The following is a 27237-nucleotide window of genomic DNA, read 5'->3' on the forward strand; positions in this document are numbered from 1 at the left end:
CTATTTGTGTGTGTGTGTGGGGGGGGGAGAGTTTTATTTCAGATTGAGCCATGGGACAAAGACAGCAGAGACAGCTGGATAAAGACGATGACTTGGGCACCACCCCTACCATCATGGGCATAGTGACATCAAGAATCCGCCACTATCCTCAGACCCAGAAAGCATGTCTTAGGGGTGCAAAGAATTCAGAGACGTTATCTTTCTTTTACAACATCGCTGACGGTGGTGAAAGATGTGGCCGACTTAGCTGGTGCCAGTATGTGGCCATGAGCAGCTATAAGAAAATAATATTCAAATACCAGCAGGCCGCAGCAGGAAGTTTCAGACAAGGGGCCTGTGGAGAAGATTAAAATCTGAAAGGCGCAGGACTTTCTTTCCCTGGGGGAACAACGAAGGGGGGGGCATGCTAATCCCACAGATTTCATAAGGTTTCTGATTTACTAGCCTCTTAGAAAGCACTGTTGGGGATTGTCATTTTGATGGGAAGGCTTTGCTGTAAAGGTTAAACATGCTAAGAAGCATGAAATGATCTTCGCCAAGAAAGATTGCATCTACTTGCCAGCGAAATAGCCATCCAACAGCCCACAGAAGGGGGTCTTTCAAGAGTCATTCATACCCAGGGTTCTCAGCCCTAACTCACACATACTCCCAAAATACTCTCTGTTCCGCTGAGTTTATTTATCATTTGTGGGGTGCAAAAGGATGGGTGATGAAAGAAAAAAAAAACATTGCATATCTTCTCTTCATATAGTTTTTCTCTCTGTCAGCTGCCAAATTTTCAAATAAATATTACCAAGAGAATGAACCACTGGAGACTAATTGAACAGCATTATAATGGCACATTCTGATGCTTACTAAATCATGAAAACATAAACATGGATCTTCATAGAATATTCACAAATGATACTCTTGCTTCAGAACATCCAACTCTAGTATAATCAAAGTGCAGATCCAAGAAGATTTTATTCTATTATTTGGTCCATTCAATTCCTAGCTGGAGACCACAGTTCCTCATTTAAACTGAGGGTTGGAGTGGCTGTGCTAGACAGAGTCAGACCTTTGTTCTACTGACGAGATAACGTAATTTCGGCATCTTTTATACTCTGTTGAGTTTTCTTTGGACCAACTCAGCTTTAGGTTTGGGGTTTTAGGTGTCTTTGTTCCCTCTTACTTCATATTGGATTAAAATAGAACCTATGGAATAATAAGTGGAGGACTATATCAGAGAGGAAAGGGAAAACTATACGCATGACTTATGCTCACATTTATATACAGCTCTTATAACTACCATCAATGCTGTAAAATATGAAGGAGAGTACAGAGTGGGAAGAAATTAAAACTGTGACTTCTCATCTTCAGGGAATTGATCTTTTGTTTTAATCTTAAATCTGGACACTTAAATCTGCAAGATGACTAGGAACAAGGTACCGCTAATTTTCCCACCAAGATTATGCCAGAGCCACACTGAGCATGTCACAACAGTAACAGATGCAAACACATGTCTGGATTTGAAATCTAAAAGAAAAAAGCACACTGTGGTGTGCTGTCAGGGTTCTTCCTTTCTGTTTTTGTTTTGTTTTAAATTTATTTATTTATTTGTTTATAAAAATTTCCACTTCCTAGGAGCACCTCTAGTTAGCCCACTGAGGCATGGACAGAAGTTGATAATAAAAGGTGTTTTCCGTTCAAAAAAAAAATTTCCACTTCTTCCCCTCCTCCCCATATCCTCCCATTCCCCCCACTCCCTCTCCTCCTCCCCCCCCACTCCCTCTCCTCCTCCCTTTCCAGTCCTAAGAGCAGTCAAGGTTTCCTGCCCTGTGGGAAGTTCAAGTTCCTCCCCTCTCCCTCCAGGTCTAGGAAGGTGAACATCCAAACAGACTAGGATCCCAAAAAGCCAGTACATGCAGACAAAACAAGACCCAGTGCCATTGTCAATGGCTTCTCAGTCAGCCCCCATGTCAGCCACATTCAGAGACTCCGGTTTGATCACATGCTCGTTCAGTCCCAGTTCAGCTGGCTATCATATGCTGAAACAGGAAGAAACTAGAAAAGACCCAGAAGCTCCAGAATTTATTTTTTTACATTGTCAAATTATTAAATTTCTGCCTCAGAGGGGGCCACATTGGGGACATTCTGTTATAAAACAGAGCATCTCAGAAAGGCAACTAAAGAGCCACTCTCAATGCTTTAAGTGTCGGTATGAAAACAGAATCACAGAGCACCGGAGCAGATGCTAAGACTCCTTGCTACATCCCCTTAATGGTGGCCTTGTTCCTCCTCACTCCTCCCAAGATCATCACTTGCTCAAGACGGCCACAAGGAGCAACGGGTGTTGATGGACATACCCTTGTTTTCATCTACTGCTGGCGACCTTCCAAGAGGAGCAATCAGTGACTAAGTCCTGTTGACATTGTCCCTTCTACATCTATTAGGTATGTATCCAAACTTGGCTTCCATTCTCCCTAGCTCAGTTAGATCTCTTATCTCTTTTAGTGCCAGTGCAACATACCTTCGTGTCTATGAACATGCTAGCCTTTTGTGTAATTTTCCTTCTGCTTGGAATGTTATAATTTTGGTCTTGAGAAACAGATTTCTTACTTCTATAACCAAACCTCAGCTCTAGCGTTATCTCCTCTATGATGCTTCTTATGGAGTTTTTCTCTGCATTTGAACACCACCTTTCTTGGACACCAGGCCATTATAATCTGTTTATGAAGAGAATCCTAATTTACCTCATATTAAACACAGTAGCTGGCACATAGTACTTTGTAATGAATTGGATTCAACTAGAGAGTGGTAATAATAACATATCAACTGCAGAAACGATGCAAGTGTGAAATGGCCCAGTGCATATTAAGGACCCAACAAACAGCAGATGTATAATTCCTTTCAATAAAAACTAGGTCTCTTAACTTTCTTTTTCATCCAAACTGGAGCAAAGAAGGATTTGTCTGTCTGTGAAAGGAACCATGAAGCCGGCAATGATAGAAAAGCTCGCAATGGTCCCCTTGTGCTGTGTTTTGAAGCGCTTGCTACTCATAATTTAGCAGCATCTCGATTTATTGTACTATAGTAGGCAGATGTCTGTTGGCAGTTAAGCCGCTTTTAGCAAACACAGTAACAAAGGTACCGAGCAGGGATGTAAATGTTTATCACGTCCTTGCTCTTGAGGACACTGTGGCCACTGAAGGTATCGGCAGTTTTCACAGACTGCACCAAACCATTGGCTGACCCTCACATTTCTCCGTATCAATGCAAACATATGGTAGACTTTTTTAAAAAGCAAGAAATATCTCCAATGTCCTTACCTGTTAATTTCAGAATAAGAAAAATATCCATTCTCAACCTTTCCTTTGGAACAAGAAGAACACTATAATCCAAGCCTCTCAGACACCAACAAAGGAATAACTGCAGGTCACACTATTCATGAACCATGCTACATCTTCATGAGACCACATGTTGATCATGGGGAAGACACACTTGAAGAATTGAAGGAGATAGAGGAGTCTGAATGTGAGGGGTATGCTGGATGTCACCAGAGACTCATTAAATGACACAGGAAACTATGCGTAAGAAAACCTGGGGTTTTGATTGATGTCAATGAACTGTATACTTCATAGGAAACCCCTTTTTCAGATACATGTCATTACCGATCCAATAATCACAAATAATGGGCCAAAAGAGAGATAGCTTTTAAATTCTCTGAAGAAATTCCAGGCTATATTTATTAATCTCTCAATTAAATCTTCTGTGTCATAAGCCTGAAGGTCACACCATAAGAGAAAACATTCATTTTCTTGGGCAAATCCATTAGAAAAGTAAAATTTTCATCGTACCCTTGACATAACTAGAGCCAGGATGCTGACCAAGAGAGTTCCGCAAACTGCAAGGAACAAGGACTCACAGTCCTGTTCTGCCCTTCATTCACCTTTATCCCTCTACTTGGAAACAGAAGGGACACTGTCAAGCTGATGACATTTGAGACTCGGAGTTTTGGAGTTGAAGGGCCCTAAGAGAGCATGAAGCTGGATTGCCTCATTTTATTCTGATAGAACAGAGAGGCCAGAGGATCCCAATAACTCTCAAGGTCGTATATCTAAATAAAGGATCTGGATATCTCGGGAACTAGAGAACACGGGTATACTGCAAAATCTCTCCTTGGTGACAGGAGACAAGGGGAAACAATCGGCACAGTTGTATTTGACCTTGGAGTCCAGAGCTGCTGCTCCCCCCCTCCCACACACACACACACACACGAGTTAGTTATTCTGACCAGAATGAATGATAAAGTGGCATGCCATGTTGTCACATCTTACTTTCTAATTCCTATGATTACCCTTTGAACTGTCATACTCTGGAGATGACATTAAAGTTTAAAGATTATGTCTCCATCCCCTCAGCTACATTGTAGGCTCATGAAGGACACAGAAACACATCCTTTATCAGGCTGTGTCTTCAGGACCACATCCCTCATGATGTGGAAGGAATCTGAAGACTTGTTTATTGAGTTCCCCGGGCCAATGTTGGGGTTCAATAACAAGCGTCATAGTTTCATCCCCTAGCCTTATAAACCCAAGGCTACTGAAACTAAAGTTACTGGAGGTAGAAAGGTGTTGAATGTGTAGAGATGTTAGTAATTTACTTTAAAGCTCTACAGATGCCACAAGGCAAATTTGACGTCTTTATTTTCATGTTCCACTTGCTATCTAGTTGTCCAAAGAAAATATCAGTGTTTAGCCCTGTCATGATGCAAGATGATTTTATGTAAAGACGGTCAGGCCTTGGTTCTTAGAGAAAATGGAACAAAAAAGTGCCCAAGGAGAATGGTAATGCCATTTATCGAGATGGGAGGAACAAAATAAAATAACTTTGATGTAGGAAGGAAGGCCTCAGATTGCAGTTTTCATCTCAATTTTTAAACTGAGATGCTAAAGAGGAAAATAGGGGTATAGAAATTTCATGGAGAGTCTTAGGCGAGAGATCCCAATTTGGACATCACTGGTACAAGCATGACCTTTGATGCTGTGGCAATGGGTAAGAGCACCAAAGGGAGTGTTTAGACAGAGACATGAAACAGAGACCTGAAGTGCTTTAACACGTAAAGCCACCCAGAATGAATATGTGTATAACAAATGGCTAGAGATTGTGAGCACACAACTAAATCTTACACCACTGTTCCTATTCCTCATTGATCTTGGAATCAGATTTTGTATACATGAGGAGAAAAGGCTTTTTAGTGTGTTGCAAAAAGAAATGGAATAGGAGCAAGGAGACATAAATTCTAACTACTCTTTAGCTCCAAAATAAAGTAGTATCAACTTCTCTGGGCTACAAATTCTCCACCTACCAAAATGAGGACAAATTACAGATGACCCCAATGCAATCTACTCAGAATATTGCTTTCTGATGTCCTGATTTTAGTGTGATGCATGTGTGACATTCACATGACACACTACATGCTCACTGCAGCCTGTGCCTTTCCAGGCAAAATCTACTGTGGGTATTGCTGTTGTTACTGCCACTGAGGAGCTCATGGCCAACCAGAGAGCTGACTGAAAAGGAGGTCCTCAGTAAAGATGGGAGATAGATTCTGATGCCATCTTCCCCTCTTGGAACATGCCATTTAAGAGACCCTACATCCTTATCCCTAGGTTTTGGCACAAGTATACAACAGGTAAACACAATCCCAGAGGCCTGGGAGAAGTATGTCCTATCTATCTTAATTTCATAATTCTGTAAATTAATGTTCTCAAAATCACTTGATTTCTAAGAGTACAGTTAATGTTTTATTTCAGCACCCATCAGAAATGGCCCAATTAAGGCAAGATAGAAAGAAGTATGAAGCAGTTACATCCGGCTGGGAGTCTATAACAATCTGTGGCCACATGAGTTAGCTTTCCTGCCCTTAACCATGAAGACTGAACACAGGGGAATAGTCCAATAAGATTGTATTAACTTACACATGCATAAACATCTATGTGACTTATATGTATGTGAGCAGTCACATACACACAGGTGTGTGTATATAAATTAGGAGGATGGATCTAAAAAACATCATGTTGAGTGAGGTAACCCAGACCCAGAAAGACAAATATAATATGTACTCACTCATAAGTAGCTTTTAGACATAAAAAAACCCCTACAATTCACAACCCCAGATAACGACAGACAACAAAGAGGACCCTAAGAGAGACATACCTGGATCTAATATACATGGGAAGTAGAAAAAGACAAGATCTCCTGAGTAAATTGGGAGCTTAGGGACCACGGGAGAGGGTAGGAGGGGAGGGGAGAGGTAGGGAGGGAGGGGATGGAGATATATATAGATATAGATATATATATATATATATATATATATATATATCAATAAAAACAATTTTAAAAAATATTACAATTAGGAGGATAAAATTGAGGTTTCAACATGGTATTCAGTGGGAAAAGGAGAACACATGTTTTTCATACAGTTTGGTTATATCTGTACATAAGCACAGTTAAATTCCTAAAACAGGAAAGGATTAGCCACGACTGATTCAATGGTTACTTAACTGTGTTAAAGCCTTGAGCATTTTTTTCTGATTCTTGATACTTTATTGCATTTTTCAAGAATTACTTAATGTATGTCTAATTATTTATTGAGTGGTTCTCAACCTTCCTAATGCTATGACCCTTTAATACAGTTCCTCACATTGTGACGATCCTTGGCCATAAAATTATTTTGTTGCTCCTTTGTAACTGTGATTTTTCTACTGTTATAAACTGTAATGTAAACAGCAGCTACGTGAGCCTAAAGGGGTTGCAATCTAGAGATTGATAACTATTGTTTTCCAGCATGTAATCCTTTTTGGATAGTGAAGTTTGAAGCTGTAAAGGATCCACAATGGCCTCTGCCATTTGTTGCATCTTCGTCACACCTTAAGTAAAGAGGACTTTGAAATTAAAGGGAAGGGTTCAGCATTAAAAGAGTGTTTCATTTGAAAAATATAAAAAGCAAGTCTCAATTTTTAACTGGGAAAAATCTAATCTATCCTCCGGATATAGATAGAAGGCTTTGACTTTTCCCCTCTGAAACACTTGAAAATTGAACTTCGTCTTCCCTCTTGGGAATTGTAATCTGCCATGAACATTGCCCTATGTGAACAAGACTCATCTGAACAGGGAAAGGCCCATGATTCTGCAAAGGCAGTGTGCCAGTAGGGGCAGCATATGGAAGATATTGCATTGAATTTTTCCTCATTATTGTGACCTACTCTTCTTAGGGGAAAAAGTCCTCAACCAGAGAAAACACCTAAGTACATTCATGTACTTGGGCAACCTCTGTGCTAAGAACTAAAAATGCCTATTATTGTCAGGCTCTTGACCTTAGGATCTCGGAGAGTCAGTGAGACGGCTTGAGATCTCAGATGTCTCTAGGGATCATTCTAGCAGGCACACGTGTGTGATCTGGCCTGTTCTATTCCAGGTAACAGCCCAGCTGGGCATTGCAGACCACTGCAGGGCAAAAACTGAAACAAAACAGAAAACAACAATTGGAAAGAGGGCGGTTCTCATTTTGGCAAAAGGCAAACTCTGAATCAGAAAGCTCAGAACCCAGAGGTTAGAGGAGCTCAATCACAGTGACTGGGGGGCCCCTAGAGATGCTCTGCTCTCCTCTCTAAAGTCATCGTTTGATTGACAGATTTCCACATAGTCATCCTGGGAAGCTCCACTTCCTTGATGTCATGGCTAGTTCTGGAGATTTCAGGGAAAAGTAAAATCTTTAGTCAGGAAGCCTAGTATTTTCATTTCCTAGGTAAAGAACTGAGATGGGGATCAAGGGCCTCCATGTCTTCTTGCTGTTTAGTAACAGAATCAACACAGGACTCCAGGCCTCTCTGACTCTAAAACTCAGCCCTTCAATCATAAGCTCATTTTCCTCTAAAAACTGTACTGTAGTTTATTTTTCTTAACGTAAGTGTAAACTTTTCCCCCCAATAAATCCGACATATATCTATACAAAGCTTTCTAAAGATGAGCAAAGAATGTGCAATGGACTCAGATTTCACTTCATGGTCTACTATGGAATGGAGTTCTCTGACTTGCCTTATTAGAATACTTACCAACTGAACTAACAAGTTAGCCACACTGCAAAACAGACTGTCTTATGGTAAGGAAGGTCAAGAAGTCATAGCTTTCCAAGAAAGGAAAATTCCAGGACAAAATAAGACAGATTCAAAGGTATTTTTATCAACTATAAAACATTATAGGGACCAGCAAAATGCCTCCCTGGGTGGTAAAGGCACCAAAGACAGTACCTAGAAACCACACGGGCAAGAGAAAACCAATTCCCACAAGATGTCCTCTGACCTCCATGTGCGAGCGCTCTCTCTCTCTCTCTCTCTCTCTCTCTCTCTCTTTCCCTCTTTCACACACACACACACACACACACACACACACACACACACACACTAACTAAATCAGTGCTTTAAAAGTTATCATAGGACTTCATAGAAGAACAGGTTGCCTTCCCAGTTTTCAATGTAACTGATTGCAATTAAGCAGTTACTAAAAATTTTACTTTTAGGTTGCAGAGATGCCTCCTACCTTACTATGAATAGGACACTCAAACGGCTAAAGATAACATGATGGACATCTCTGCCTATATCTTTTTAAAATAGTGGCAAGTTATACTGAAAAAATGCTAAATTCCATACCAGCTCAATATTCAGAAGTCAGTATTTGAGTTTCTTTCCTCTGCAGAAAAAAACTGTCTTGTAAAGGTCAGAAACAAAGGTGGTCTGATTTAACTAGGTAGAGAGCTACCCAAGAAAATTAGTGTAGTCTCTCTCCACCCTTACCTAGTTCCCAGTTCCTTTGCCTTATTCTGTTATTTGGAGAGGACAACTTTCGTGTAGAGTTGGCCATCAGACCAATATTAGTTAAAAGCCTGGCAATTTTCACCTAGTGTCATACCTGAACTATGCCCAACCCTGACTTGAAGCTTTCATCACTATACTCTTATTTTATCAATTCTATACTCATTGGTTCCTAACATCACCATTCCTATTGTGAGATGACTGATATAAGTGAGCCAGGACACAGCTGTTTTAGGCTCAGGGAAGCATACCTTCTTGGGAATTTTCTCCATTTTACAATAGTTAGTACAAATGATTAATTTTAGGCTTAAGGTTGGAGCTTCTGGGGTAAAAATCAGAGAAATAATTAGCAAAGAGTTATCTGTGATCCGGCTGGTACTATGATCCATGGGGAATCCTTAACCCAATGGGGTACCTGGTCCTGTACAGTGAAAATGTGGAGCACTCTTCCTTTGCTATTACTCATCAGAAATGCCTATAGGCTCTGCAGATCAGAAGTGGAAAGCACCACCATGTTGTTAGAAAGAAGAATGAGAAAATCAAAGAATCTTTGGACCTCCTTCCTCCCACCACCAATTTCTCCATATGAAAGTGGCCACTCCGCGTATCTGCTCTACAATTTCCCACTGACAGTGCTAATAACATCTACCACACACTAAATGTGTCAGACACTGCCCTTTGCTTCTTTTCTTTCAGACGACCACATGTTAGTCCCCTGATCAGTATGAGTTGTGTCCAGATACCTGTTTGTTGTTTTTCTTGGTCACAGTGTCTAGAAGGTTATAGGCTTCAAAAAATGTATAAAAATCAAAGAAAATCTACTCAAAAGTCTCCACCGAGGAATCAGTTTCCACGAGGAGAAACAATGTCATTGGAAAGCTCTATTATATTCACTAACAGTGCACTCCTATCATTTTTCCACTCCAATGGCTCATTCTGAACATGGTGTCAGGAACAATACAGGGGCAAAAAACAATTAGTGGGGGAACAAAACAATCAGTTGAACCGTCTGGGACTTGAGCGATGTATAGATCAAATGTCTTAAATTTGCTAAGCTGCCTCTCATTTGGCCAGAATGGATGGCTCTTGGCTGCACTGTACCAAGAATAATTGTCCCTCATATATCCCCAATCAGCTGCCTTTTAATGACTAGTCAAAAGTGACAATGTAAAAGATGCGGTGACTTTCACTGTACGTGGCCAATTTTGGACCATCTCTCACTGATTTGCCCTTGGAATAGGTGAGCGCATAAACACCTTGCACAGCTGGCTATGTTCACTGTTCCCTTCCTCTACACCACAAGGCCTGGGAGTTACAAGAGGAAGAAAGGAAATGTCTGAGGTAACCTTATGTTCTAACATTGGTTTTATAGACAGGGCAATATCTTCAACACCTTGGCTTACATCAACTCAGTCTCTTACATCCCAGAGGTCAAATGCCCTTTCCGTCGTTCCAAACCAGCACCAGGGTAGGCTACCCTACAAAGACATTTGGAAAGAGTCCAGGCACTTGACAGACTTAGCAACCCCATGTGGCCTATTTCTATTCCAGATGGCTGCCTCCTCATCTTAGCTCACATTATGGTTGTTGCTGCTTTGAAAATGCAATGGATTTGAATTTAAATTTGAATTCCAAAGTTACAAGAAAGTTATCTTTTTCCCCTTCACCCTAATGTCCCGTGTCTTGTTTTTGGTACAATTTTGGGAAAGATTTGCAGTTCTCATGGAAAACGGGTTTTTGAAACAGGAGAGCATTTAGTACATATTAGTGATTGGTTTCTAATTGGTTATTGGTATCAGCATCATTAAAGAAATGGTACAGAGAAACAAGGGGACCTAGGAAGGCTTGCTTTCTCTTGAAGTAACACTGTGGAGCTCACAAGAAGCATGTTTTGAAAACAACTGCTCAGCACCACTCCAGCCCTGCCCAGTGTCTCTCCGATCATCACAATTTCAGCCCAAGAGCTAGATTTCTGGTGATCTTCAGCAATGAAGCCATGCAGATATGTCTTCCAAGCATTCTTTTCCTCTCCCCATCTTCCTCCTCTGGTCTCTAGCAGAATACATGTGGCTGTCTTCTGCTTCTTTTGTAACGACCTGCACTCCTTAGTCAAATGAATGATAAACTCCGCCAAAATAGGAAGTACATCTATTTCAGATTGTACAGCCTAGCCTCAAAGCTGTAGAACTGAGGACCTCAAAATAATTTAATAGTTGTGTAAAATAACCTTTCCTTTACAATCCATAGCCAGCCTGATTTTGTGTGCCTCCTCTATAAAATAGAGCAAGCTGCCCCCTGGACATGGCTTTCAAACAAGAATCTCCTTGTCTTGGCGTTGTCTCTTTTGTTAACTTCCACATCTTCCATTTTTTTTTTTTGGCCTGAACTGTAAGTTGAGTGGAAATATAAAACGTCTATGCTGTGCATGGAGAGGAAATCCGTGGTACTCCCCCTGTTCCGTAGGCTCTGTTTTCACCTCTGCACCAACCTTTTGTACACCACTCCATTGCGACTTTGCTTAGAAAAAAACAAAGCATCCAACACATTTCCCCCTCGGCCATGGTTTTACATTTGTCCTCTGGTTTAGAACACACTCTTTCCTGCCACCTTTTTGCCAAACTAATGCCCACTTATTTTCAACTCATCTCTTCCACGCTGCTTCTTTGCAGAAATACTGTCTGAATCCCTGTGTTATGCTAGGTCTCTTGCTCCTCTGTACCTTCTGTTTGATGACGTTGATACTAATAACTATATATCAGTCACTAGCAGGCACTAAACACTCCCCATAGTTCAGGAACCCATTATCATCATCACCATCTGGTGAGGTTGGTTCCTGGTTGCCTGTCTTTTACAAGTGAGTAAATCAAGTACCAATAGATATTGTTTTGGGGAAGCTCATATGATAATGTGACAACCCAAATTCTCACCCCAGCTGACGTCAGAGATCATGTTCACGATGACATCATTCAGCCTCTTATGAAACTCACTAGGTTGGTAAGTACTTATTTAATCTTATGATACAGGCAGCTCCCTGAAGACAGGGATAGACTCATTTTGTTCAATATTCTGCTTTTGGAGACCAACCCAGGAGTCATCCTGCAGAAACCACTAAGGAAGCAAAAATTCAAGGACTAGAGGGGGAAAAAAGTTGGGTACTTCTAGAACTTTCACTATCCATAGAAGATATTTAAAGCGTATTGTGACCATGGCGATATTTATTATAAAGCTTCCCTTTCTACCATCTAAGTGACCAAACAAATTTAACCATTCACAACTAGAAAAGATGAAATCCCAAACCACAGAGCCCAGCATTGTTGTCTGGAAGCAGAAAATCACAGGGTGAGCAAAGATATCCTTAGACCATGTATCACTCCACTCAGATCATAACTCACTCCGCTCAGACCGGGAACGGTCACTTACCTCTTTCACAGGTTCTTCCCCAGTAGCCAGTGCCAGTGCAGTCGCAGATGAAGCGGTTCCAGCCGTCCTTGCACACCGCGTTGTTCTTGCAGGGGTAGCTGTCACACTGCTTGGCGCTCATTCGTGAACAGGAGGACTTGACGCCTGCCGCATTCTGCATTTCCGCCAGCTGCCGGATGTTCTTGCTCCGCCCATCAATGAATAGGTCACGGATGCAGCCCACATAGCCATAGTTGAGCATGGCAGTCCAGAGTTCCGTGGGGAGAATAAGGCCAGCTCGGTTCTCTGGCAGCCCGCCCAGATACATGTCGCCCTCCAGGTCCAAGATTTCACTCTCACCACTGGCGGTGAACGGCGTGCGCCTGCTGTTCACAGATATGGTACCTGGAGTGGGAAACGGGCGCAGAGTGAGTTAAAGTCCCTCTTGCACTTCAGGTGAGCTTCTGGAGCTGCTTAAAGGAAAGCAGCTCTGCAGGTGAGTGGAGAAATGAGCATTGCCTTGTGGAAGACAGCACTGCAATCAGAAATATGACTGTAAGTTGGCGGGAAGGACCATTTGGTGCCAACCCCTGAAGCTAGGATAACCTGGGTCATAGGATGACTCAGAAAGAAACCCAGGGATTATTTCCAGTCCATCTCTTCTCTCTGACCATATTCACCGAGAGATAAGATATGCAACGGGGCAAGAAAAGTTTAAATCTCCGCTCAGCCAACTACCAGCTTTACAGTCTTGAAGAGGAGACTCCACCTTTCATTTCCAAAAGGGTAAAATAATTATCCTCAACTAACAGGGGGCTGTGATGATCAAAGAAATGCATATGCATAGAGTGTTTGCAACAAATCCTGGGACAGGAGGTACTTTGTGATGCTTATAGCCTCTTCAAGGGTTCATGATTCCCCAAAGGATGAGGCATTCTCTTCCATTGTTCTATCCATGAATATCCTGTAGACTTGAAATTGACTGCCCACTCTGTCAATCAAAATTGTGGGCATTGCCTTTAACTATGTTTTTGTTATTCTTAGCTTTTGGCTTGTGTGTTTGTTTTGATTTTAAACAGAGACTCATTCTGCAGCCCAACCTGGCCTTGTACTTGCTATGAAAACTAAACTGGGTTTGAACTTGCAGCCATCCTCCTGCCTCTGCTTCCTGGGTGCTGAAATTACCAGTGTGAGCCACAACACTTGGATAGAATGCATTTCTTCATGCATTATTAAATACACAGTGAACATTTTTCTTTCTCTGGTAATAGTTTCAGGCACAGTGCTAGGCTTCTCAGACATAGTCTTCCTCCTACTGGGATGATTTTGCAGAGCACAGAGGCATAAAATGAACAGGTAATGTAAGAATAGTAGCTAATAGCAGGGGTTATAAAAATAGCCAAATGAATGGCATGAGATTAGCTAATAGGATCTACTTTAAAGTGTATAGTAAATGTAGGTGTCACCACGTGAAGAATAATTAAGCCAGAAAGTTGAAAAAGATCCAGCCCTGCAAAATTCAAGGGTAAGCGTGTGCCTGCCACAGAGAGAAGTACTTACAAAATCCCAAAGGGACTGTGAGGTCGTTCATTGGGCAAAAGTTTCTATGGTTTAAACCTGCCAACCCGAGTCTGATTCCTGGAATCCAGGAAAAGATGGAAGGAAAGAATCAACTCCATGAAATTGTCCTCTAATATCCATCCATACTCCATAGTACACATGCACACACACACACGCACGCACACACACGCACACACACACACACACACACCTATGATGATGATGATGATGATGATGATGATGACCTGATGACATGAAGACGTTTGCTCACAAACCAAGAGGTAAAACGTGGTGAGAAAAGATCAGATCAAGAGACATAGGTTAAGTCCCAGGAGGGTCAGATAATGGGATCTGTCAAATGAAATTCTAGATGCTGCAACCTAGTGACTGGCCTGGGAAAACAAAAGTACTCCTGTATTCCATGGCTTTTCCACGCTGTGCTGGCCCCTCAGCACCTTACAGCTCTGTTTCCTGAATTGAAAAATTAGGAGATATAAGCATGGTGGTATCTGAGCATCCTGCCAGGGCAGAGGCTCTTCTATTTGTTCCCTCAGACAGTAAGCATTGCAATCTAAGGACTGAAGTAGATCAAAAGAGATCGCAAATATGCTATGTGCTCCAAATTATAACAGGATAATGGAATGGAAAGAACGTAAAGGGCCCTGGGGTGGAATTGGGGTAGATTGAATGGGCAACCCTCCCTTAACTCTCTTTAGAAGCTGTCTCCTAGAGAAATATGCCTTGTCTGTTTAGTTCTTAGTATTTCAAAAACCCACATAACAAAAAATAATATCCTAGTGACGATTTTCAGCATTTTATGTATTTTAAAAATACATACATTTTAAATACATAAATTTATTTTATATGTATAAGTATTTTAAATTCATCTATATACATCTACATACATGCCTAGTGCTCCAGAGGTCAGAAGAAGAGCATTAGATCCCTTGGACCTGATGGATAGATGTGAGCCACCCTGCAGATGCCGGGACTCAAACCTGGGTCCTCAGCAAAAGCAATAAATGCTGTTAACAATGCTGAGCCATCTCTCCTACTCCCTCATTTAATGTATTTAAGAAAAAAAATTATTGACTGATTTTGTGTGTTGGAGCTCAGATTTGGAGATTCACATTTTACTCTGTCACTGAACCCTGCTGCCATTTAGGTGCATTTTATAGACTGCTCCCTCAAAACAATTTTGTGAGGTAGAGTCATTAAAATTCCAGCATGGTTGGCAGAGGAGCTTTCAAGGCTCCTCCCCTGCCTGAGGAGCGATTGGCTGATGGTTGCCGAAGACTGGAGAATAAAATTTTTTCATGGTTGTGACTCAGAATAGGTTTCCCATGCTCCAGTGGATGGTCCCAGGCCCATGCACACATGGTCAGCACTAATTTGACTGGGGAAACTATTAAATAATTAGTAATAATAATGATTAATAATAGAATAATAAGAGTTACCAAGGAGATAGATTGGTAAGTCCTCAGAGAGCTAGAGGGACATGGATAAAATTAAAATGCATCATATACATGTATGAAATATTCAAAGAATGAATAAAATTGTTATTTCAAACAAGAAAGAAGTTGAGGTTTGTGTTTCTTAGTATCTTATCTTACACAACTTTCATTACCTCTTCAAACAGGGCTAATGTGATCATCAATTGATGGGGTAATATGGTTTGAAGGGGAAATATCCCCTATGTACTCCTGTGTTTGAGCACTTAGTCCCCAGCTGATTCTCTGTTTGGAAGGTTGTGAAACCTTTAGGAGGCTGACTCTCTCTGGAAGAAGCAGGTAGTTATTGGAGGCAGGCTTTGAGACTTGATAGCCTGGTCCAGCTTTCTGTTCACTCTCTGTTTTCTGAGTGTGAATGCAATGTGAAAGGCCAGTCTCTTGACCCTGCCACAGTGTCTACTTTGTGTAATGTCATGTCTTCCCTGCCATGATTGACTGTAACCCTCAGAATAGTAAACCAAAAAAATTCCTTTCTCCCTTAAGTCAGAGTGATTTATAGTATCAACAGAGAAGTAACTGAGACAAAAGACATACAGTTTGCCAAGTATGGACAGTATGAGAAACAATTTGAAATTTGGAGCTTGTACTGAATACCATAGAAAGCCTATGCTTGTAATATATGGCTGAACACATTTTAAATGCAATTACTGGGTTTTAAGACTCACTGTCTCCACTGAGGAGTTACTCTAAAATGTTTTCTGGGTCATCTTTCAGGCCCGTTATTCTTCTGAATGCTTGAGGAAGAAGGCACATTTGCGCATGCTTGTTTTATAAATATCTATTTTAAAAGAGACAGATAGATAACTTAAAAAAAGCCAGAAAAATATCTTCACAAAGAAATGAAGTTTAATAAATCATATTGAAATGTATTGTTACATTGCTTTCATTAACTAATTATTATTTACTTAGTAAATTGTATAGGCTTTGATCGAAATCATCAGTACTTCAAGAAACTGACTAATGCCATAGCTTGCACATATGAAATTTAAGGCTCCTAAAATCCAAATTTATTTGCAGAAGATGGGTCCCCTGGTAGTTCTAAAAATGCAAACCAAGATAGCTATACTATTGAACTGACTAGCTTTATGTCAACTTGACACGAGCTAGAGTCATCTGAGAGGAGAGAATTTCAATTCAGAAAATGCCTCCCTAAAATGAGACTGTGAGCAAACCTGTAGGTATTTTCCTAATTAGTGATTGATGGGGGAGGACCCAGCCCATTGTGGATGGTGACATCCATGAGCATGTGATCCTGAGTTCTATAAGAAATCAGGCTGAACATATCAAGAGGAATATGCCAGTAAATAGCACCTCTCTGATGTGGGATGTCCTTCTGTATATGCGTTGCTTTTATTGGTTGATAAATAAAGCTGTTTTGGCCAATGACTTAGCAGAGTAAAGACAGGTGGAAAATCTGGACAGAGATATATCTAGAGAGTAGGAGGAGTCAAAGAGACGCCATGTAGCTGCTGAAGGAGAAAGAAGCTGGAATCTTACCGGTAGACCACAGTCTCATAGTGATACACAGATTAAAAGAAATGGATTAATTTAAGATGTAAGAGCTAGCTAGGAACAAGCCTAAGCTATTGGTTAAACAGTATTATAATTAATATAGTTTCTGTATGATTATTCTGGTCGGGGCAGCCAAGAAACCAAAAAGCAGTCTCTGTTTATACCCCTCCATGGCCTCTGCCAGGGCTTCTGCCTCCAGGTTCCTGTCCTGTTTGAGTTCCTGCCCTCACTGATGTGGAACTGTGAGAGAAATAAACCCTTTCCCTCCCAGGTTGCCATTGTCATGCTGCTTCATCACAGCAACAGTAACCCTAATAGGACAAAACTAGAAAAAGCAATTAGTAGGGAATAACCAAAAATAAACATATGGTGTCTTTCTGTGCACTGGCCTTCATGGAACAGTAATGGGTCACTACTAAACCAAAGCAAGGTCATAGTTAATCCCACATAAAACTCTTCAACCATAGCACAACTCCACACATTGCATTAATCCCCAGCAGTGTTTTATACACAATTCTGAGACAGGGGTTTAGTCCTGCCCCAGCTGACATTTTATTGATAAACTTAAGAAAGACAGGGAGAAATTTAGCCACTAGGGAAATTAATATTTTGTGTTTTTTTTTTTAAATCACAAACCATTCATTCTCGCTCAACAAGCACATTTAATTTGGAGCCTCTTGGTTCAGACTAGGTTTCAGACGATCAATAGAGAAGTCTACTGGGTAGTAAAACATCCAAGGCCACAATCTGCCACTGACTGCATCCTGCACAGACCCCGTTCGGATCTTCCTGAGGGCAGCGTTGCTCATCTCTGCCACCCCTCTAGCTGGGGAATTACACACAACAGCTGCCATTCCATGGAAGTCCAGCCATTTCTACTTTCAGCTTTTCTTTTGGGGGGGCTGGACCTCTTGTTTTATAATATCGGTCAAAAAACCTGGACATAAAAAAAATCCCAGATGAAAACTTTTGTGTGTTTACAGAAATAATCCATACAACTACAGCAAATGAAGCTAAAATCAGTCTTGCGTATGCGGAATCAGGAGATGAGCCTGAAATTCAGATGTTGTATCAGTCCTCCTGGGGAAAGACCCTTACTAATAACACAGACTATAACCATCATCGCCAGAGGGTCCTTAGAAAGCTAGGCAGTCTGTTTAGGCATTCAAAAGCCCAGATTTTCTATTGCTGGCTACCCCCACCCCTCTTTTCTTTACTCTTCCAGAGTAGCCATGTACTGCCTGGGGCTACTTTGTTTGATCTGCAGCCACAGAAACAAACAAAGCCATTTAAACCAAATGTAAAAGGTTAGGAAGAGGAATGGGGAGTTAGTGAGGTCTGAGCAGAAGAGTGAAATATGGGCTTTCACACCAAAGGAAGGCTTTAAATTGAACATGACTTCAGGAAAAATCAATTTGCTGTTTCCTTTCTTGTCATAATTCCTCCCAGCAACATGACTGTTGCCAATTATTGAAGGGCTATCATTGCGTACACTCTTGCAACAGAGTAATCACACAATGTTTGTGATGTCACAGTCAGTTTCCATGGTGATAAGAGAGAGGAGAAGAAAGGGTAGGGGGCTGTCATGCCCTGACAGTCCCTGTGGTAGGAATAGAAATGCGACTTATAAGGTCACTCATGGTGCTAGGGACTTAGAACTATCATTAAAACCATTGGGCAGAATGAGAGAGAAGCTAAGAATGCCAGCTATCCACAAGGTAGGCATCTTGTCCATAAATATAATTTTCCAATTCAACAGCCATTAGAGAGAATACTAGGGGGACAGCTGAACATGCAAGTGATTATTATAATAAATACATAAAGCCCTGAGGGGAAGGAAGCTACTGCTTTCATCCATTCTCAGTCCTAATTCCTTTTTTACCTGATCTGCCATCACGCTGAATGTCCACGTGGTACCATTCTCCATCATTGGCTTTCTTCTGAGTGGCCTTCACTTTGATGGTGCCTGAGCCCATGTCAAGCAGCAAATACAGGTTGCCGTCAAGAAGCTCCACAGCAAAGAAGTCAACTTTTGTGTTCTTTTGGCTCCGGACGTCTTTTCTTTCTTGGGGTTTCCCGTGAGTGAAGAGGATCAGGCCATTGGGCTCAGTGGTACGAAAGTCAAAGGAGATGGAGCCCATACGTTTGGTGTTCCACTTCGGCAAGCTGATGTAAGCCTCTGGGGTCTCAAAGTTGATGGGGTCTAGTGTGGCCACATTCTCACATTTGAACACAACTTCCCCGTAGATTTTCATCTTGGTGTCCCCAATCCGCGCCAAGCGAGACAGCTCCAGACGGATGTCATTATTCTTATAAACAACCTGTCAAAAGCCAAACAAAAGTGCCATGTGAATCAATCTTGCGAACAGTATCAATCCATCACTCCCTGGGCATCCAGGAAAAGGGTCTGAAGCGTCTTCAGGATATAATGGCCTGAAACAACAGGCGAAACAAAAGACTCATCAAAAAAAAAAAAAAGAAAAAGAAAAAGAAAAAAGCACCCCACGAGACGTCTGGGGCATATACAACTCAGAATGAGCCTCTCCACTGTCTGCCTTTTCTCTTCCTCCTGGCATCCCGCTTCAGGATATCATAACGTTATCAATATGAGTTTATAAGAAAAGCTCCAGCGACACTGTGCTGTGCAAAATCCAAACACATTCACTATTACATCCTTGGTAAAAGGCCACAAACAAACTTTAACGACCTTCAATAATAGATGACACACCTCTATAATGGAACACAATGCTGCCTTTTAAAATTAGGTATTGCCTCCGGTTTTTATGTGAGTCCTTCCAGGTCATTTTGTTAAGTGGAGCTAGATCTCGGACAAACTGATAATTACCTTGCCATTGTATGACAACGGAGAGTCACAAGTATATAGGTTTATAGACGTATAAAGTATCTTTGGAAATTACTATGAACTACGGAAGTTTCAGGACGGTGGATTTGTGAGATTCATATTCAGAACTGGGAGATTTACATTTTCACAATATCCTCATGTTTTGTCTGTTTATTCAAAACTTTGTGGATGTATTGCCTCTAAGGATGATTGACTGGGCCTGCAGAGACAGATCACTGGATAAAGTGCTTGCCGCACAAGTGTAAGGACCCGAGTTTGGATTCTAGAAGCCACTTAAAGCTGGATGTGGCAGTGTGTGCCTTTAATCCCGAGGCTTCTATGGCAGGACAGGAGACAGAGGCAGGAGAAACCCCTGAATTCCATGAACTGGGTAACCTGGCATATGTATCAGTCAACAAGAGACTGAGTCTCAACCTAGGTAGAGTTAAAGATTAACACTTAAGTGTGTTCTCTCATCTCTACACATGTCATGGCATAGGCATGTCTTATTCATACATACATACACATCATAAACACACCCTGGAGTTTTTTTTTAAAGATTGAGAGCTATGAGTGTTGGTTAGAAGGAGAGTGGTGTGGAATATTAGCTTAAGATTTGCCACATTCATTTGTGCTGTGGAACATTTGCTTAATGGTGCAAGGATGTGCTGCATTCTTTTATGTTGCGTTTCTTTAACTCTGTGAAGCTGTGTTGCTGTGCCAGTCTAAAACACCTGACTTGTCTAATAAAGAGCTGAATGACCAATAGTTAGAGGAGAGAGAAATGGGTGGGGCTTCCAGGCAAACAGAATATATCGAACAGGAGAAAAGAAAGCAGAGGGAGGAGTGGAAAAGGGAGAGGAGGACTCCAGGGGCCAGTCACCCAGCCACACAGCCAGCCAGGAGTAAGAAGGAAAGAAAGGACCATAGAATAGAGAAAGATAAAAGACCAGAAGCAAAAGGTATACGGGATAATTTAAGTTAGGAAAAACTGGCTAGCAATAAGCGAGACTAAGTCTGGGAATTCGGAAGTAATAATAAGACTCCATGTGTTTATTTGGATGCTGGGTGGCAGCTCCCATAGAGAAAAAACAAGCAAACAAAGCCAAAAAAACCCACAGGAGGGTGTGGAGATTTATTTTATAATCTCACTGAATATGCCCTTGACACAGAGGCAAAAGATGATACCCTAATTTAGACAGTTGAGGACATTTACAGATTTGAAATTTACAAAAAAAAAAAGTTTATATGATTGCTGTAGGAAGACTTGCAGTTTGTGATTACCCACCGACTAGGGTGTGGCCTCTTATACTATATACTGACGCAGAACCTGATTTTGTCCCTTTTGTTCTTCCTCCTTTTCGCCGGATGCTGTTCAGATTGTTGGATGGTGGGGTTCAACCGTTCAAGCAGGGAATTCTGATTTGTGAGTTTACCCCTAAATAAATCACTATTTATTTCTCATTTCTGAGCGAGTGTGGGATTTCCTTTTAGCATCTGTGCATCCCTCTTCACACGATAGGTTAATTTGTCCTACAAGATATATATCAGCGATTTCTGTCTCCATGTTCTCCTCAAGGCACAGTTCACCTCCACATGACCATAGCCACAGTCTTAGAGTGAGTGAGTAAGTAAAAGAGGAAAATGAGGCTACCAACTAAAAATGAAAACGTCTGTTATGACTTTCCAAACCCTAAACAATGCATAATGACACAGGGCTTAATCTAGATTTTCCAAAAATATTTAAAATATTTTACTCTTATTAGCACTTCTCTCTTTAACTTTGTATGACCCCCCCTCCAGTCCTCTCTCTCTCTCTCCCTCTCTCTCTCTGCTAGTGTGTGTGTGTGTGTGTGTGTGTGTGTGTGTTTGTGTACGTGTGTGCACATCTTGTGTATAAGTCCAGGTATGTATGTGTCACCAAACATATGGAGGTCAGAAGACAAGCAAAGGCATTAGTCCCCATTTTCCACCATAATAAAAACAGCACCTCCTCTTTGCTGCTGTTTATCCGGTCTATGAGCATCCAGAGATTATCCTGCCTCTGTATCTACCTCACCCTAGGTGCATGGAGATTACATATGCACACCATTTATGTGGGTGGGTCCTGGGGGGTCTGAACTTAGGTCCTCACACTTGCACAGCGAGGATTTTATCTACTGAGTCAGCTCTCTAGCCCCAGACCTGAATTTCTATGCACTATTTCTGTATGATCTTCAGTGTTCCAATTTCTGAGTGACATCACCTCCATACAAGAATGCTGACCATGGCGAATGGAAGGGAAAGGATGGAGAAGGTGCGTAACACTGGCAGAGTCGGTTTATTTCCCGTCTATCAATGGGAGTTGAAGAGAAGACTGATTTGTGAGGAAGAAAGAATTAAGAGATGCAAATCACTTAGAGACAGCATGGCACACAGGAAGTGCACAAAACTCTCAGCTATTTGTGGGCGGTTGTGGAGGTTACTGTTAATCTTATACCATCCCTTGCATACTCCTGTCTAATTTATACTTTCGGTAAAGCAACAAGGCTTCAGAGCTGAAATCAACCTCACCATCCATTCTATTTCAGTGAGAAGGCATTAATTGGATGGGTCATTTTCGTGCTATAAGATGTTTCCCTCCTCTGACCTGTCACCAGACAATAATCAAGCAGAGCTGTTGACTTTGAACAAGTACAGTGGGATCCTCAACTATGACAAATCATTGGAAATTTTTTACCTATTAAGTCACCTCGACCATGGATCCATCTATAGTCAGTATTATTGAAATAGTAATGATTTTTAACACTTGCTGGTACCTAATACCATGATCTCTAGTAAAGGCTCATCATCTACCATCCCACCCAGACACCACCCATCTGGCAAACCGGGAGTCATTCCTTCATTTCATTGACACGGAAAATGCTGAGAAACCAGCTCAGAGGCATGCAGCTGCTAAAGGTAGAGCAGGACCAACATCCAAGCATCATTTCCAGATTCCATGGGCAGCACTGTGCACGTAATTTTTAACATTACCATCCACACCCAGGCAGCTCCTTATTGAGGTCATAGAAAGTCATATATGATCAGCTTCCCAGTTCAAAAGCTGAATTTCTTAGTTTAGTTCCACCAGACTGACCATGAACAAAGAAGACACAGCAGGATCCTCAACTACTCACATGAATACATAAAAGGAACACACAGATTTGACTGGGAATATCTCCTTTCTTATCCCCACTATGATGTCCTAGCATGGAAAATTCCCATTCTCCACATGGGAATCAAGCTCTGCCTTGCTCTGTGCCTGAATGCAATACCTTTGACTTTTCTCCTTATGAAAGCTATTAGTGAGCAACAATAACTCATCCAAAACAAGAACAAGGAGGTTGGGCCCCCTGAACAATAAATAGAGAGAGAAAACTCAAGCAGCTCTCCTTACAGGGATCCAAAACAAAAAGTGAAGAGACAAAGGCCTGATCTCAAAAATACACAAACAACTCAAGACACATTGAAAGAACAAATAATCCAACTTAAAAAATGGAGTACAGACCTAAACAGAGAACTCTTAATAGAGGAATCTAAGATGACTGAAAGACACATAAGGACATGCTCAACATCCTTAGCCCTCAGAGAAATGCAAAGCAAAACAACTCTAAGATTCCATCTTATACATGTCAGAATGGCCAAGATCAAAACCACGGGTGACAGCTTATGCTGGAGAGGATGTGGCCATCATCAGTGGAAGTGCAAACTGGTACAACTGCTTTGGATATCAGTATGGCGATTTCTCAGAAAATTAGCAAGCAACCTGTGTCAAGACCCAGCAATATCACATTTGGGTATGTACCCAAAGGATGTTCAGTGATACCACAAGGACATGAGCTCAACTACATTCATAGTAGCACTATTTGTCATAGCCAAAATGGAAACAACCTAATGCCTGTCAACTGAAAAACAAATAAAGAAATTGTGATACATTTACACAATGGAGTACTACACTGCAGGAAAAATAATGACATCTTGAAATTTGCTGACAAATGGATAGATTGAGGAAAAAAAAAACATATTGAGTGAGGTAACCCAGGCCCAGAAAGACAAATATATTATATACTCACTCAAAAGTGGCTTTTAGACATAAAGCAAAGAAAAACCATCCTACAATTCACAACCCCAGAGAACTTAGACAACAAAGAGGACCCTAAGAAAAACATACACAGAACTAATCTCTATGGGAAGTAGAAAAAAAGACAAGATCTCCTGAGTAAATTGAAAGTGTGGGGGTCGTGAGATAGGGTAGAAGGAGAGGGGGAGGAAGGGGAGTGGAGAAAAATGTATAGCTCAATAAAAATAGTAAAAAAAAAATGAACAGGAAGATCAACTCTTCCACGGAAAGAGTACAGGCTTAACCTGGGACTGACAATGATAAACCAAAGCAGATTGCTGAAGAAATAATCAGGAAAATCAGGGGCAGAAGCGGTTGATGATAACTAGACTTCTGCCAAAGCCTCTTGGTAGGCAAGCTCTCTATTACAAACCCAGAATTGCCTGTCTAGGTATGTTGACTTTCTTCCGTAGTGGAAAACAAAAGGCCAACATCTTCCTTTGCTGACAATTAAGCATCCTTTCTGAGACTCAATTTTATTTTATTTTTAATACATTTTAAAAACAATCTTTTCTCATTTTACCTACCAATCCCATTCCCTCTCCCTCCCTGACTCCTACTCCCCCTATTTTCCACCTATCCCAAACACCCCCTACCCACTCCTCAGAGTGTTTGACACATCACTTTGAGGCAGGACCAAGGGCCTTCTCCCTGTATCTAGGCTGAGCAAGGTATCCCTCCAAAAAGAATGAGCTCCAAAAAGCCAGTTTAAGCACTAGGGATAAATCCTGGTCCCAATGCCAGTGGCCCCACAGAGACTGCCTGAGTCACACAAATGTCACCCACATTCAGAGGGCCTAGTTTGGAGCTATGTAAGTTCCACTACTGTCAATCCAGAGTCAGTGAGTTCTCATTAGTTCAGAACAGCTTCAAGGTCATCCTTGTGGTTTTCTGGGAATTTCCCTAGTGCCAGGTTTCTGGCTAGCCCCATAATGGTTCCCTCAATCAAGATATCTCTTTCCTTGCTCTCCCTCTCTGTCATTCCCCCATCTCAGCCACCCCATTTCCCTCATGTTCTCTTTCCCCTTCCCTTCTCTCCTCCCCATCCCCTTCTACCCTTCATCCTCCCCTACCCCACATGCTCCTATTTTTTTCCAGGAGATCTTGTCTATTTCCACTTCACAGGGAATCCATCTCCCTTATGGTTCTCCTTGTTATCTAGCTTCTCTGTGGTCATGGACTATAGACTGATTATGCTTTGCTCTATGTCTAATATCCACTTATGAGTGAGAACATACCATGTTTGTCTTTCTGGGTCTGGGTTACCTCACTCAATATGGTTTTTTTTCTAGTTCAATCCTTTCACCTGCAAATTTCAAGATATCATTGTTTTTTTTTTCACCGTTGAGTAGTACTCCATTGTGTAAATGCACCACATTTTCTTTTCTTTGCCCATTATTCAGTTGAGGAGCATCTAGGTTGTTTCCAGGTTCTGACTATCATGAATAATGTTGCTGTGAACATAGTTAATGAAATGTCGCTATGATAAGAGTGAGCATCCTTTGGGTAAATGCCCAAGAGTGGTATTGCTAAAGCTTGAGGTAGATTGATTTCCAATTTCCTGAGAAACCACCACACTGATTTCTAAAGTGGTTGCACAAGTTTTCATTCCCACCAGCAATGGAGCAGTGTTCCCGTTACTCCACATCCTCTTCAGCATATGCTATCATCAGTTTTATTAAACTTAGCTATTCTGACTGGTGTAAGATGGTATCTCAGAGTCGTTTCGATTTGCATTTCCCTGATGGCTAAGATATTGAGCAATTCCTTAAGTGTCTTTTGGTCATTTGAGATTCTTCTAGTAAGAATTCTCTGTTTAGATTTGTATCCCATTTTTAATTGGATTATTTGGTATTTTGATGTCTAGTTTCCTGAGTTCTTTATATAATTTGACTATCAGTCCTCTATCCAATGTGGAGTTGGTGAAGGTATTTTCTCATTCAGCTGACTGCCATTTTGTCTTATTGGCTGTGTCCTTGTCTTACAGGAGCTTCTCTGTTTCAAGAGGTTCCATTTAATTATTGTTTCTACCAGTGTCTGTACTACTGATGTTATATTAGGAAGTGGTATCCTGTGCCCATGCATTGAAGGCTACTTCCCACTTTCTCTTCTACGAGGTTCAGTGTGACTAGATTTATGTTGAGGTCTTTGATTCTTTTGGATTTGAGTTTCGTAAATCTCAATTTTATTTATCTCCTCAATCCACATCTTCACAATGATCACTTTGCTATTCCAGGTTAAGAGCAAAAAGAAATTAAATGCTATACGTAGTAGAACACAGCTACTTCTCAACTGTCTCAAAAATCTAGGGGAAAAACAGTACTACATCTTGATCTCTAGCAATACTGGAACTCTACTGTGAACAAGTGGCTCCAAAGTGAAATTTTGTAGAATAGTTACTACTAAGAAGAAACAGATAAGAGGGCAATTGTCTTGCAGTCCTGAGACCCTCAAATGTCTAGCTCTACTGCTGTCATTGTCTCTTTCCCTCCTACACATACTCTAAGCAGAACCATGCAGCAGCCTGGCAGAAAAATACTGATGCCTTGGGTGTGTGCAGTGGGGCATGAAAGAGGAAGCCCGGCCAGACCTTTGCCCAAGGTGAATTAACATTGGTACAATGTTCTCTGAAAAAAATCAGTGCTCCAGCTGATGAACTGAACTCGACAAAACAAGTGGCATCAAGTGACAGGAAGCAGCCTTCGTTGACAAGCTGCCCTGGCAAGAAGCAATTAAAAACAAAGTAGACATGGTGCCCCGTGGGGGAAGATGTCACATAGCCTGAGAGGCAGGGTGTAAGAATGACAAGTTGATCTTAACTATCCTACCCATGGATTTGTAAAGACTATTGTTGGTACTTATAATTCATGTTTAGGAGACCAGCTGGGGAAAGAACTAAGAATAGAAGCTCGGGGTTAAAACAAATTGGTTTTGAACAAATGTATTTGTTTTCCTCTATGATCACGACACAGAGGAGTATAGACACACTCACCCATGGAGGACTTACAGTGTGTCAGGCTCTTGGGAAAACACTAGTACACACTGTTATATATCATCGACAGTAAACGGTTAAAAAACATTGATAATAGACTAATATCATTGACAGGTGCTGAGGAAGATAGCTACCAGACCAAAGTCATAAAGTCAAGAGGGCCATAGTCAGGACTTGACCCTCTAACTCTCCTATTGCACCAGGGCAAGGGTGAGCTCCAGGAATGGTTATTTTTAGGCTCTTTATAAGGTTATGTCTATGCATAAAGCAGAAATCCCTCAACAGTATATAAAATTTATCTTGTTTCCCAAAGCTCTTTGGACCTATGAGAATTCATCCCTCTCAAGCAGGCTTTTATACCTGCCTATCAGGGTCCCCTTGGAAACTTCTATATGGATCATACATTAGTAAGACTATCTTTATTCCTC

The 27237-nt window shown here is 41.3% G+C and overlaps 1 protein-coding gene across 25 annotated transcripts in view; it reads right to left on the bottom strand.

Annotated features, from left to right (window-relative positions):
• Nrxn3 (neurexin 3) overlaps positions 1-27237 on the bottom strand; it is a 1575536-nt gene that overhangs the window by 1032390 nt on the left and 515909 nt on the right. For all 25 annotated transcript variants that reach the window (XR_015004497.2, XR_015004496.2, XM_048449344.3 and 22 more), the window contains 2 exons: positions 18717-19155; positions 12273-12656 (listed from right to left, as the gene is read on the bottom strand). Coding sequence is in view for 23 of the 25 variants with exons in the window: in XM_048449344.3 (XP_048305301.1) it covers positions 12273-12656; positions 18717-19155 (823 nt within the window). In the remaining 2 variants the exon portion in view is untranslated. The remainder of the gene's footprint in view (positions 1-12272; positions 12657-18716; positions 19156-27237) is intronic.

The sequence above is a fragment of the Myodes glareolus genome, chromosome 11 (genome assembly GCF_982192425.1).
Source record: "Myodes glareolus chromosome 11, mMyoGla1.1, whole genome shotgun sequence".
In the NCBI taxonomy this organism is placed as follows: Eukaryota; Metazoa; Chordata; class Mammalia; order Rodentia; family Cricetidae; genus Myodes; species Myodes glareolus.